At 32.1% G+C, this 15,434-nt stretch overlaps 1 protein-coding gene across 4 annotated transcripts in view; it reads right to left on the bottom strand.

Moving 5' to 3' along the window:
* Nucleotides 1–15,434, bottom strand: part of LOC121116166 (kinesin-like protein KIF3A) — a 73,134-nt gene that overhangs the window by 35,441 nt on the left and 22,259 nt on the right. For 2 of the 4 annotated variants that reach the window (XM_040710401.2, XM_040710402.2), the window contains exons 1-2: nucleotides 7,123–7,368; nucleotides 6,654–6,837 (exon numbers count right to left, since the gene is read on the bottom strand). In XM_040710401.2, coding sequence (XP_040566335.1) covers nucleotides 6,654–6,837; nucleotides 7,123–7,301 — 363 coding nt within the window. In that variant the 5' untranslated portion in view covers nucleotides 7,302–7,368. Of the gene's footprint in view, nucleotides 1–6,653; nucleotides 6,838–7,122; nucleotides 7,369–15,434 lie in introns of those variants that run through there. The other 2 variants (XM_071888024.1, XM_071888025.1) reach the window with 1 other exon arrangement.

Genomic DNA, 15,434 nt, shown 5'->3' with positions numbered 1-15,434 from the left:
AAAATATACAGACTAGAGTTCTCGAATTTGGAACAAACTTTGATCTCGTCCAGATTCTCCATGAGCACATCACGGTGGAGTTTTTCTTGTTCATACACAACCTTATGGGACTTAATAAAAATATTCCGTTTGTTTTCATTTTGAGTCTGTTGTCGAGATGGAGTGGCTTAGTACAAAGAGGGTTGTCGAATTATTCCAAACAGGGCATGAAAATAAAATCATCTCTAAACTCATTGGCTACACCAAAAACAATGTTTGAAGGGTTGTTAAGAAGCTGGAGAATACTATAATATTTAGCCTTATTTCATCAGTGCAACTTTATCTGACCAATTAAAGGAGCATTTAAAAAAACAGCCTGAAACCTCTAGCAATATCAGTCCAGTACGATCTCTGGTGAAGAAGGCGACTTCTACCTTCAACAGAGGGCTGACCCTCCTTGAACTGAACACTTAGGACATCTATGTGTATGGAGAGTTGGAGAGATACGGCTGGGCCACTTGACACAGTAGTGTGAAGTCCCTCAATGCCGCACTCAAGCAACTGGCTTAAAAGGTACCCTCTACTGACATTATCAAAGAATGGAGGCCAATGTAAGTCATGTTGCAAAGTTAATAATCTATTACCATCCCTACTATTAAATAAAACCAAAATATTTGTCAAAATCCATTTGAGGAGGATCTGGAAGAGGTCAAAGTGTGTTTAAATTGTAGTGCACGACTTTATATGCTCGATCTATATAATAAAAAAAATTCCTACTAAGTGCTACATACTTAAAACTATTTATGAAAATAATTATTGGGTTCGCTGTTGGTCCTAGTTTTGGTTTTATATTTATCAAGACTATTATGTCAATAGTCTTGGTTACTAAATAATAATAATAATAAAAGTAATAAGAAAAAGACAAGAGGGAGAAACCATGACGACGCCTGCTGCTTGCACAACTTAATGACTTTTAATAATATTACACGTTTATTTTCATATGTGTACATATAGAATAATTTATTATTCATGAAGAATGATACATGTTACCTATTGTAGTTACATGAACGTAACACATGGTAAACCGTGTGTACGAACGAACCTGGAGGTTTGATATAATATATACAAAGATAATAAAATGTTAATTGGTCTTAAGCTCACTAACAATCTAAAGGAGTGAGACAATGAAGTATACGTTTACATACATTGAATATCCCAACCAATTTTAAAATATAATTTGTATAAACAATATTAAGGATAATTTATCTTAAATATGAATTTGCAGAATTTGTTGTAGGTGCTTATGATGTAAGCCTCTGACATGGCAGTCCATTCCTCATTTATAGAGTCTTTTAAGGCCTCAATATTTGAGTGTCGGATTCCCTGAGACTTTATTTGCCAGTAGATACTTTAATCCAGGGGATTCCTATCTGCTGATTAGGGGGGAGAACTAGAGTTCACTTTAAAAAAAACAGGCACTGAACCGATATTTTGCCTTTTTCACTATCTCTACATTCAGGAGTAGTACTTTTTGGGCATTTTGAGAGACACCACCAACCTCTTTGATGTACCTTGGCACGGTAGACCTTGAGATATTAGCATATGTGCTTATCTCCTTCATGAAGAGATCCGGATGCTCTTTAAAGGCTTTGACGACAACTTCAGAAGTCAATTTGCTTGGACAACAACTCTTGGAAACTTCTCCGAGATCCTTAGTCTTATCCAGGGACTCGTTGACACGGTTGCATTTGAGCTGTATTTAGCCACAATACCTGCTTTAGGCACAATTTGACCGCAACCAAAATTGCAATCATTCCCCACTGTTGTTCTTGCGACATGATAATAAACCCTAACGTTTTGAAATTAATGTTAAACAATAAGAGTAGACTACGGGCTCCCTGTAAAAGTATTTGCCAAGTTATAAGAATGGTCTCAAAACTTTTGCACGGCCTGATAAGTATAAGTCCCTCTTGGACTCGGAGTAGAATGGAGGATCCACATAGAAATAGGTCTTGTTTATGTCCTTCCAAGATTCAGAGTAGAATTTGTATTTATTTCCTTCCTCTCACTGCTGATGACAGCTGATATAATACAACGTCAGGAAAGATAAGCTGCTCTCCTCCAAGCTATTCTTCAATTCTGTTAGGGTAGCAACGTTGACTCTCAGTTTCTTAATAACTTAGGCTTCAATACTTTATTTTAGGTAATCTCTTTAGAATTCAAATTTATTTATGCTATAGATCTGAAAACTTTAAAATCACCTTTAAGCTTAAAGCTCTCATTATAATGAAATTATAACAAGATTACACCCAAAAAGTAAGTGTAGCCAAAATTAGCTATTTCTAATTCCAAATACAAATTTTATTCATCCTAGCTAATTAAGGCTTCTTCATTGACTTCTACCATTCTTACTGTAGTAGATATATAGTAGTAACCAATCAGCTCTTCACGCTTGTTCCCCCTATACAAGCAACCTATATACACTTTGAATTGATGGGGCCCTTAACGCTACCCCAAAAAATAAAATTCTTTTTTTTTAATTAATTTGTAAGATATATTAGTAACATTATTGTTAAAACATACAGGTAGGTAGGCCATATTTTTTACAGCCCTAGTCATAACAATTGGCTGAAGAAAACTATATTTTATAAGAAAAAAATTGAGCTAAAGCAAACATACAACGGATTAACTATACATTTGAATGGCTCTATTTCTTCTCTATTATGAAAAAATATGGATTTAAGAAGAAAATTGGACCATTGAGGTCAAATATTTTTAAATGTTTGTACATATTATGTACGTTCTACGCGTAATGAGTAGAGGGTAGGAGTAGAAGTTCAGCTTGGAAGGAGTTAGCGGACCTTGGAGGGATTATGTCATCGGGTACAAATTTTTAAGACGTAATAGTTTACTCGTTCAAATACCACTTAAGTTTAGTACTTTATTTGATGGTTTAGTGGTCTACTGTACCACTACAGTACCATATATACGGAACGGCACTAGTTCGAAATGTGATGCTAACATAATATTAATACATGTTCAATGGTTTGGGGTGTCCCTGTTTATTCAACAATAATGTTCCTTCCTTGTAACTATCAATTCAACTTGAAATTATTAAACTTTGTTATATTATTTGATAAACAGTAAATCAACTTATAAGCATGAAATACAATTAAATATAAGGTGTACATAGAATTATTTACTCATAAACCAAAAGTTAAAACATAAATAATGAAATTTTTTTGACTCATGGCATCATCATATTTGAAGCGCTAGTATTGGCTTAAAAAAACTCAATTTCGACAATAAAGATCCCTCTTTTTTGTTCAAAGTAACACTTAAAATACCAAACAATTTACTGGGCGTAAAATATGATCTTATCTCTTGGCCACAGATTTTCTTTTTATGCCTTCTTCGCTAAATTTGGTTTTAATTACGAGGTGCCTTCCTTAGCCAAACATAATCTATAATGAAGTCGATTAAATATTTAATATATGAATTAACCTATTCATAGTCGAAATAACAAAGAAATTGCAATATATTAAAATATTACTTCGTTTTCCTATTAGATACTAATTCCATGTTGAAAGAGCAACGTTGAAATTAGTTTTTGAGCTTATTGGCACAAAAGTTTGAAATGGTTACCATTAATTTCTATGTAAAGATGAAAATTTCAATTACTCAACTTATTCTTAATGGTTTAAATTCTGTAAATTAGTGTATAAGCTTTTGATGGGCCCATTGGTAGTATATCCTCTGTTATTGTGTCCATACATAGTTACAGTCAAACTTTTATTAAGCGGTCAGTCAAGGGAAACAAAAAAAAACGAGCGCTTAGTGAGGGGACCTCTTAAACCACGTTTCTTATTTTGTAACAATTATAAATTTCCCTAGTGCAGTGACACGCTTATAATAGTTGAATTGAATTGATAACTACTAGCGGGAATCAATATTGGCAGGAAACTCTGAAGTCTTCCCTATCTTCAAAAACAGGTGGTTTAAAAATTGTTTATCGACACACTTGTTCTGATGAGGGCCTGGAAAACATCAAACTCAGCTTTAAAAGTAGATACTGAATACACATTTTAAATGAATCTTTAGAACTGGTTTTACCTATATAAAACCCTGTACCTCGCCAAAAATGATCTAAAAAGTTTTGATTGTCTTCAGCAGAAATGGGGAACTGAAATAGTATCTCGAAAATGAGCAGTACTTACATACATAGAGGTTTGATTGTTCTTTTTTTGCATTATATACATTTGAATCCCTTCTTTTTTTTTCCTGTGGTGTTTACCTAAGTGCAGACTATGCTTATATAGAAACGCCTTCTTCTTAAAATAATATTTTCTTTTAAAGTATATAAGTATGTAAGTGTTTGATTATTGACAAAAAACCTATTTAGTTAACCATTAATTTGTTTATAAATTACGTAGTATTAATTATTATTATCTGTAGGGTTGAATGCAGGACCTCTCATAGCAATTGTGGTTCAAGAAACAGTAATATTAACCTTGTTAAAGCAAAACTATGTATATTATCTTACACACTTCTGTAAGCCACGGGGTAACTGATGTACAGAGTCTGTCATATGTTTTAAGGCAGCTACATTTTTAATTATTACTACTACTCTATACATTTGAACTTCCCGCGCTTTGATTCTGCTCTCATATGAAAGTCGGATCACTTTTGGTTTGTTTTTGTTTTATAAATAAATTTATTATAAATGGAGTTATAAATTTACATAATGAAAAGTGTCAAATCATTATTATTGATCTCTGACAAGCAGAAAAAGGTTAATGGTACATTGTTGATACCCTCAGGGTCTTCAATGAAACAAAAGCTCTCTCAACTACGACACCATCCAGAGGTTTAAGAAACCAATAGCGAACAAGAACCGGACGCTAATTGTTGATTTCTATACAATTCTATAGAATCTGCTCAAAGTGGAAACTATAAAGACTGCTGAGATTCTGCTGAGGGCGGTCATTTATAGTGACGATCTAGATTTAGATTAATTATAAAACGTTGTTCTTTCATTTAATAAAAAGGTTGTTACACCACCATAAAAAGGTTTTATCTGATTAAAAGTGACCTAAAACATATCATGAACACTGTACGTACATGTTACCAACAAGACATTGGTGAAATATAGCCAGTGTCATCAGGGCCTGAAGAGGGCAAGGACATATCCCCTTTCCTTCCAAACACCCTTTTTGAAAAGTAATAACATGATAATTTCTGAAGTTATACTGTACTCAAAATGTAGGAACGTCCCACGGTGTGCCACAAAGGCTTGTGACGTCGAGCAAATATAGGAGCCTCAAAAAATAATTGTTCTTTATTCCATATAAAAATTGAAAAAGTATCATTTATAAAGATAAAGGAACATCAAGTTAAATATAGAAAGAAGTATATTTTATAAATAAAAAAGATCTTTTTAATTAAAGTGATGGTTGCTCTTAACTCCTTCCTAGGGCCCAATACGGATAGGCGAAAATAGGCATGACATCGGACTCCAACGAGGGCATCGGTCCTATGTAAGGACCGACACAACACTAGTAATGACAGCATCTATATTCCTAAGGATATTATACAACATAGGGGGCTAAAACAGCTTTTCAGCTGTTCTAGAAATTCTAAATATATTTTTTTTTATTACATAATCTGTCACAGATATAGACGCATGAATGATCAAAGGCGATATACAAAGTACGCACGCAAGTTAGGGAGGGAATGAGTTTTAAAATTGAAAACACACGCCATGGTGTAAGCAATTTATAAGGAAATGGGCTTTAAGAAATGTGTTCCAAGAGGGAACTGGAGAAGAAGTGTTGAATATTTTTTGAGTAGGTGGATCAAAAAATCTCAAAACTTGAGTATATACTTTTTATATAGAGATGTAAAAAAATATATAAATCCCGGTGAGCGTAAAAACCACGCCTAAGGGAATGTAATAAAAAATATGAGACGTCATATCTGCCCGGCCTGCTGCTCATCCTTGCCTGTCAACGCGTTTGTGTTTTCAAAATAGAGGAAGGAATAATTAATCAGAACATTCTTTCAGAACAATCTCCCAGGTTAACAAGTTATAAATATATATTGTTTTTGTAAAATTTACGCTCGCCTGGGATTTGGATCTTTTTCACATCTCTAAACATTATAATTATTAAATAATTAGCAACTGAAAATAAATGAAAAAATGATTGGCCGGTATTGATATAGGTCTTCAAAATTTTCGCTATAATGATCATAATAGTATTTAGAGGAGGGGTTATCAACCTTTTTGTATTCGTTCTAGGAATCATATGTATATCATTAGGTTGCTACATGACCTGGTTTTACTGTGAGTAGTACTTGGGACAGAGATAAAGTACGAGTAATCTTTATTTCAGAGAAAATAATTTTTGAATCCTCGAGTTTTTTTGTTTTAGGTTTTTTAGAAAAAAAAATATTAATTTATTAAACATTTGAAGGTCTTATTTTTGTATAATGAATTGCAGGACCCGGAAAATGACTCCAATGCCTCCTTCCAATACCGGCCTTGTTGTTTTTTTAAACCAATAATTGTCATATTTTGTATACAAGGAGCATATGAAAATTAATCATATTACCTATCGGCTGATTAACATAGAAACGATAATTGATAAATTCCTAACTAAATAAAAGAAACTTACCCAAACCCCTCCATCACCAGGGAAGTGAATAATATTGGTATCATTTTGTTTATGCTCCTTGATATTTAGAGGACGAACTCTCACGACGACGTTGATATTATCCCCTTCATTATCATCGCCAGAATAGTCGGATTTAACCCCTCCATTACTCGAACTCTTCACTAAGGAATCGGAGCTTCCGAGTCTGAAAATTGAAATAAAATTGAATTAGACATAATAATTTGGAAGAGTGATTCACAACCGGTTTGGGAACTGGGGTTGTCTTTTTTTGTCAAAAGAGTTCGTAACATTTGTTTTTCTAAAAAAAAAACTGTCAATTATATTACAGACAAAAATATGAATTTAAAAAAAAGTAAATCGGTCATAAATGGCTCTATTGAGATTCTGAAATTGAGTCATGGAGCTACATCAAAAAAGATTAATAACCACTGATTCAGAAGGGGGATTAAGAACTAAAAATTGTTCTAACATGGATTTTCCATAAGATGATATATTGTTGAATCTCTCTGACGAAGTAGAGGAGGATGATATGGAGCTGTACTTTCGAATCTTTCGTTGAAGTCGTGGATTTTTAGTGAAACGATTTTGTTTATTGAAAGAAGGTCTACGTGAGCCTTCCTCTCCAGAAGAAGAAGTTATTACCCTCATGTTAAAGAAGGAAGGTGGATAGCTACTGAATGTTATAGGGAGAATGTCTTTTTCTTCCTATGGACCTAGTTTTTATTGTTTTCGAAGTCAATTTTCTTCTTACACGAAAAAAAATAAGAGAAGATTTTCTTCCTTTTTTTTTTTTTTTTTCCTTTCACAAAACATTCATTTTTTTATAATAATAACAAATAAAAACAATAAAATCAAAACTACTACCCCCTCCCCCCCTCCACCTTTCTAAATTGTGTATAAACACATATTCTGGGTTCCATATTTATGTATGTAGATTTTCGGGTCGATTATTGTTGTGGGGCTTAAAAAACAAATAGCACAATTTAAAAAAACAAACACTTTTTGTTCCATATATAATATATCATTCTAAATGTACACGGACAAAATCCTCGGCGGACAAAATCCCCCTGCAGAGCCAAAAACCTAGAGGTTAAAAAACCCCAAGGTATCAAACAGACCCATCTCCATATAAAGGGTGAGGACCGCAAAATTGAAGTAGCATTTAATTACAATGTTATGTCCTTTATTTATCATTATGAGGTGGCATTGCACAGCCAAACGACAGCTGCAACAGAATTACAAAAAAGGCAACGCGTGTGCAACCTCTTCCGTCACAGAGACAGTGTTAAGTAAGCTGCAGAGGTCGCTGACACCTCCAAACATAATGCTTACAGCATCTAAAAGTGCGTAACATCCCCATATAGACAACAAGAACCAAAACTTATGCGGTAACAATATGGCTTACTTCTGGTCTGACTCCTTGTGGCCTTCCTCCAACCCTGGGCTAAACCCCTTAGGCATTTAAATTTGAGAAGTTTTGGAGAATAAAGTCTATTGTACCTCTCATCCAAATTTGGATTCTCTCCGAGCTGCCATTATGAGAGGGGGTACACCATAGAGAAGGCCGTTATCGATTAGAACTGTCAATCTGTTTGCCGGCGTGTTAAGGTCCTCGTGAAGATATATTGAATAAAAAATATCGCTAAATTTAGTATTTAAACATTTCACAAATTGATTTCGTTTCTGCTTTATTGATTCTATATAAATAGCGTTTTTTGTAATTTAGTGATGATAATACAAGTTTTGGATCCTCACTATATCCATGATCTGATCATTTTTAAGCTCTTGTAGTATAGTTAGATTTGTATAAAATAAGACCTACGGTATCATGAAAAAAACCGGAAATTAACATGATAACCATGTAAATTTAAAGAATATTTAAAAGGAGAGTAGTTTAGAATTCATGACATTTCATTAAATTAGCTGCATGCAATTACGATAAGAAGAAAATGAGTTTAAGACTTTCTCCGTTTTTAGTCAAGCATAGACGGAAAAAATTCAAATGTTGATCCTCAATTTTACTCCCAGTTCAAGATATACTTCTATGTTACCTCCTCAAGAATTCAACTAAACTGATAACAGATACGGAAAATAAAAAATGTGTTTTATATAATATTTTTTACAATTCTTACCTTAGTAGTACTTTTTTTTTTTTTTTTTTTCAATTTTTATATGATGCAAAAAAACACTGTTTTTTGAGACAAAATCCTCTCGAGAGGATTGTCCATTGTTGTTCCACTCCATTTTTTTATTGTGAGGGTCAATTTTCAATAATTTAATTGCAGTCTACAATATACCCAAAAAATCAATAAGAATAATTTGTTTATAGAAATCGGCAATATCTTTTTTATTTCTCTTTAAATATCTTTTCATTTAAAGTTTTAAAAGAAATAGTTATTTTGTATACAAATAATTACATAAATTAATTGGCAATATATCTTTTTTTTTATGTCAATATATTTTTATTCAACATGATATTAAAATGACTTTACAAATTTATATTTATAGTTATTTTTTTTTCATCAGGGATATGTTCAATGTTACAAGGTAACAAAAAACCAATTTAGTGTCTTCTTTTTTTTAAATACCAGCTTTACCTATTGCAAAAAATATCTGCAAAAAAGAACAACTATCAACAAATTTGTTTAGTATGTTAAAAAAAGACACATAAACAATGGATCTCAATAGTAATCTAAAAATCAAAACACCAACGGAAGCAATAGTGAACCAAAGTGTCAAATATCTAATTTATAGATTTTATACGCGTCCATAATTAGAATATTATATAAGAACTATAATAACATTTTCTTCTTTTATGAAACTAGGTCATGCAATAGGAAGAATATCATTCTATAATCGTATCTTTGTCTGTGCCAAGTCAAAATCGAATCATCGGAGGCGTTCTCCTGGAGTTCCCTCATCGCAGCTGTCACAAATACTTTGCTAATTCTCGGTCCCTCCAACTACCTTCATATGGAATTTAACAATACCTTTTTTGACTAAAAGACACCTCCCATAGCTTACTATTATTCCAAACTTTATCTGAGACTCTGATAATTTCTTTCCAATAAATGCCTCGCTCTCTTCTTTAGTGTTTTTATGCTTCAACATTGGTAACGATTTCTTATTGATAGTTGTCGATGATTAGTTTGTTAGATAATGATTTATTGGCCATTTTGAAAAGTTCTAAAAATTGTGGGGTTTGCTGAAATAAATCCGGCTCAAGGACTTGATTTAGACAAACTGGAGTAGTTTAAAGTTCTTAAAGGATGCCAAATTTGAAAGTGTGAATTTATCTCTCCAGTATCATTATCCGTGGAGTTATTTGCGTTCAAATAATTTTGCACATTTCAAATTGTTTAAATGAATTGAATTCAAAAAAATAGTTTATTGTATATTGGAAACGGAAGCAATTAACTGTTTTAAAAAAAATGCATTAATAAAAACTCCAGAGCTTGACCACAATTAGTTTAGTTTTATAAATATTCTGTCAAACCATTTTTTGGCAATAATTATTTTCGACTGAAAAGGACCGTTTCTTACTACTGCAACCCATGACAGCCACTGACTGCATTTCCATGAAAGCTTTAGAATGTCACCTCTTGAATGAAACCACTCTCATTATTCTACTTCTTCTACAGCCGGATTGCCACGACCATGTGTTTTAAAAAAGAAAGTTAATTTGTCACACCCTACATATAAAATATTCCATTTTAATTTTTTAACTCTGAAACTTGGGGAAAAGTTTTTAACTAGTACAGAATCTCATGTAAAGTACCGAGTGGTCCATTAAAATCGGATCATCTTGAATTTAAAACTTCAACAAGATATAATTGATTAATAAATATATAAATTTCAACAAAACTATTACTATAAATAGATGTAGCAAGTGTACTCAATAGAGCTCGGGCATATGGTACATTCTATAATAGGTCTGATCTCTCTTAATAATTAATGTATTCAACCTTAGCCGCAATGATGGCTTAAAGGCCGCATCGGAAGGCCTGTTACCCACTGCAGATGTAGTTCTCTGTCATACTGTCCCAGTGCTGGTAGACTGTGGCGTTGAGGGGTTCGGTATTTTGGATAACGGAGACATGCACCTACAAGTTGTAATCGATGGGGTTGGGATCGGGCTGGTAGGGGGGGCCAAAAGCTTCACAAAATAGTTTAAAAGAGTCTTGCAACGGAGGAGACGGGTTTCTTTTATGGATGGTGTCAAAAGTGGCGTCTCTACACTCACAAGGGTCTTTCCAACCACTTTTTTATATGTCTTTGAACAGTCTGGTGTAAAAATCCAAGATATCTTGCTTGGGTCCTAATGGACTTGAGGGAATTATCCTGGGCTGTAGTCTTTAACCCATACGGATACAGTTTGCTCTTTTTGATAGGGGCCTTTTTCCTATCCAACGATTCCAACTTGCTGACGGCGTAGACGGTGATCCTGGAGACACCTAGCTGCATGGAATGAGTGAATCACGTTCAAGTGTCATTGTCTCGACTTGTACGTAAGCTAGAGAGCTTAGGTTTTTTTTAAATTTTTGTAATACATGGTTTATTCTTTAATATATCAGAATATGAATTAATTTATATCCTTAAAACTTCATTAATTAGTAAGTGTTCCGATATCAATGGAACAACCGGTATAACTTTGGATTTTTATACTTATAATTATTATTTATGTTATGTACTTCCTAACTAACAGTGCCGTAATATGAAATTAACAAATTAAAAATTTAATACATTTATTGGAAAATGAAGCAAGCAAACAAAAGTCTAGAATATATATTTATTGATTGGGAACTTTTGATTAAAACATTTTGACTAATAAACTATAAATGTATTTCTTTATATCTCTTATCTTGGGAGGGGAGGGGGGCCCAGGGGATTGTCCTATTTGGAATCTTTGTCTTGGAGTCAGGAACTTTTTTCACAATTGATTTTGTCCTATGAAAGATTTTCTTGGACCATGATGTTTGTCCAGATAACAACTCAAGTAGTATTTGGCGCGGTGCTGATTACAAATTGATTATTAGTATCTAATCAGATTTTTGAGAATTTTAAACACGAATGTTTCGACAATAAAGGCCAAAATCACTGAAAGTTAATATAAAACTTATAAAACTCAATTTACTTCTCTACTTATATATTTTTTTAAATCCAAAAATTTAAAAAATTTCAACGTATGACTGCTTTTTTTAGATAATAGATTAATTACCAAAGACATTAATCTGATCAATTTTGCACAAATTCAGTTTGGTTGAAAAAAAAAATCCAATCAAAATGGCAACTTTAAGGTATCTAAATGACGTCATTTTATCATTTTTCTTCGTGACGTATATAATTGTTTCTTCACTTAACGGAATTCCAGAAGCATCCGCAGAATTATATATATATTTTTTTTTTGGAGGGATAAGGGGACTTAGTGGTTTTTGGAGTATTTTTGAATAATATCGAACAATTAAAATTTAAAAAAAAAAAAATTAAAAAATTTAGTTATTAAAAAAAAAAAAATTAAAAAAAAAAATTAAAAAATTTAGTTATTAAAAAAAAAACAATCCTTAATTTGGGAAAATCCCCCTGCGGACGCCCCTTAATTAACTTTGTCAGTTCGATTTATTGTAGGTTGCAAAGTTGTTTATAGAGCAATTCATGATATCATCAGGACCCAAACGGTTCAAAAAGTATTCTCGAAGTAAACTTAATTTTCCTCTGGATAAAGTAAATATTGGATTTGGATTTGGAGAGCAATAAAAAAAAATGAATATCTAAAACAGCGTTCTTTACAGATACCCCATTCCTGTTTAGGTACTTAAAAAAGAAGAGAAATCATGAACGGTAGTCATTTTCAGCTAAATCGATGATTTTATTGACTATAAAGGTCCAGCCTATAAATTTAAATTTAAACAATTTTCGAAAATGACAACTGGGTAAATGACATTTGATGTTTTAGTGGCTAAAAATGAAAAACTTTTTCTTTTTTAATAACATTTTTTTTTTTTTGAAGATAATTGTGGATTTAATTTTCTTATTAAACGGACATTCTGGATGGGCCCTCAACAACACATCTATTGCATTGGATTCTAATTATACTCGTTTAATCTTTCCCTCAATCCACTGTAAACAGTGCTTCTAATCATTTTCTTCAATAAATAATAATCGAACAGTTATATTCTTCGTTCCTTCCACGAAAAAAAAACTATCTCTCTGGCCAAATGTCCTCTGATTAAAATCTATTTTTGTCAAAATTTCTCTCTTTTCCAATCCTTCACTAAATGTAAAAAGCTGTTATTATTAAAAACTTCTCCCATAAAATTTAGTCTCCTTCTAATTGATGAATTTGTCATGTAGTCATTGAACTGGTTAAAATAAAACAACGAAAATAAAACCCTCTGAATTTATACTAATTACGTATTTTAAATTTTGTATATTTTGTAAAAAAATATTTAATTCATTTTGCACTTGCAAATATCAATTAAAATGCTAAAAATACTTTTATCAATACAAATTAATAGAGAAAAATAAGTCCTTATTTTTGAATAAGGACTTACATTCAGAGTTTGGGGTTTTAACGAGATACAACTTGTTATTCCTATGATTTTAGGAAAAAATGGCAAGGGAAAAAATGGTATCGGAAAAAATGGCAAGATAAAAAAGAAAGGAAAAGTCTCTAAATGGCAAGATTCTTTTTAAACTGATATAATATCTATCACCAATATAATATATAATAAGAGAAAAGAAAAGTAAACAAACACGATAGTGTTTCCAATGGAAGGAGTTCTAATCCGTGCTAATTTCCCGTTATTAATTATAATATCATTGGACATGATGGACTATTCATATTGGGCAATATTCCTGGATCGATGGAAAAAGCATTTCCAAAATACAATGCAAGACTAGCGATTTCCACTTCGTTATGATCGAGGATGTGTCAGAAGAAGAAGTGGTTGTCTGTGGTTGTGAAGCTCAGTACAGTTGGAGCAATCTGAAATTGCAATAGAACGATGATCTTCGTCTCTTCATAAACCTTCTTTCTTGCCCATAGAGAACGAAACAGGCTGCATTACGTAGTTATCCAAAGGACTCGAATTCTCAAAGTTGTTTATCTAGGTCTGTGAATTCATACCTCCAATGTATCAAGCCAAGTATGAGAACCATAAAAAGTGACTTATAAGTTTTTTCAACGAATTTTTAAGCGTATTTTTCTAGTGTGATACAATGTCATTTGAATATGTAAGTACGTTTGTAATAAATAATAATTATCTTCAGTTATATTTATCAAAGAATTTGAATATTATAACTGTATATATTCATTCATTTCAATTTAGAATGAGAATCCATCTCCAACTTCATTTTACTTGTAAAACAAATATTAATGTAAATTCCTTTGTCAATGTTTAATTTCATCAATTTATACATTTATTGAATCAATGTAAATACATATTTTATGACGACAGAAACGGCTCTAAAAAAATTCATTCGACACTCATGTCATTATCTAATTTGGTTAATTTAGGTACGTATAGTTATAGTCAACTCTATGGGAAGGTTTCAGGCCCTCAAAGATTTCAGGTGCCTCTTTTAACTATATTGTATTGTATTATATTGTATTTGACATTTGTGAAACTGTTGTGTCTATTTAACTCAGGTGTACCTTTCAATTACAGAGAAATACATTTTTTTTATTTCTTTTGATCATGGTGGGTATTAGTCCACTTCTTTTGATTATAAATACACTAATATTTTTTCAAAGGCCCTTAAAAAGTTAGTTTCATGAATAAAATATATATCGTCAAATTAGTAGTTTCAATCGTTATTTTCGACTTATGGTTGTTTAAAAGATGAGAAACTTTCAAGTAACTTAGATCTTATTCCATGGAAAAAAAATCAATCAAAAAATCATAAAAGTTCCATCTATCAATTTCTGATAAAATAAATATGTTTACTTATGATTATGACAGCATGAATATGATACACTATTTATTATTTTAATGTTGAAACATATCAAACATACTACACACAAACAATTGGATAAATGAAGAGACACATTTTCAATTTAGAAGTGTTTTTGATATGCTTATATCGATCTTCATTAATCAAAGATGGAAATACTTCCAGGTTCTCTAAGAATTAGAACAAAAATAGTTTATCCTCAACAGAAGATGCTTGAATTTCAACGGGAATGATGACAGATTGAAACTTTATCTGAAGAAGAAAACCAAGCTAAAATAGGTGTTAAGATTAAATATATCGTTTTCCATTCACGATCAGCGTTCCATTCATATCGAACCTTTACAGCATTTCCTGGTATATTACGAGAAGTCTGCCCAGACCGATAGGTATGAAAAAGTCGGCCATGTCCAATAAGTAAACCCCTTCTGGGTAATCCCAAAATAGACTTCTAGAAGTTCCTAGACTGGTCTTATAGAATGTATCTCTCTGTATCTTCAACTCACTATATATATGTAGCGGAACCACTTTTCCTTTGAATCCAGGAAAGGGCTGCAAATATATATTTTTGAGTACATCATCCGATGAGTAATGCTTGCTATATTTTTATTTGCAACTCTTAGCCATTTATAGTCACTTTTGTAATAAAGTATCTAAATCATAATTTAACTTATATACAGGATGGACCAGAATAAGTGGTTCATTCATTTTCATGACATATAATCAAGTATATTGCATGTATATATTTCGTTACAGAAATCAAAAAAGTTTTGACAATGTTTTGTCGAAAACAAATATTGCAATGTGGGCCCTGAGAGGTTTGGAGGGGCA

This window comes from Lepeophtheirus salmonis, chromosome 4, assembly GCF_016086655.4.
Source record: "Lepeophtheirus salmonis chromosome 4, UVic_Lsal_1.4, whole genome shotgun sequence".
Taxonomy (NCBI): domain Eukaryota; kingdom Metazoa; phylum Arthropoda; class Copepoda; order Siphonostomatoida; family Caligidae; genus Lepeophtheirus; species Lepeophtheirus salmonis.
Note: the sequence above shows the minus strand (reverse complement) of the source record. Positions and strands in the feature narration are given on the sequence as shown.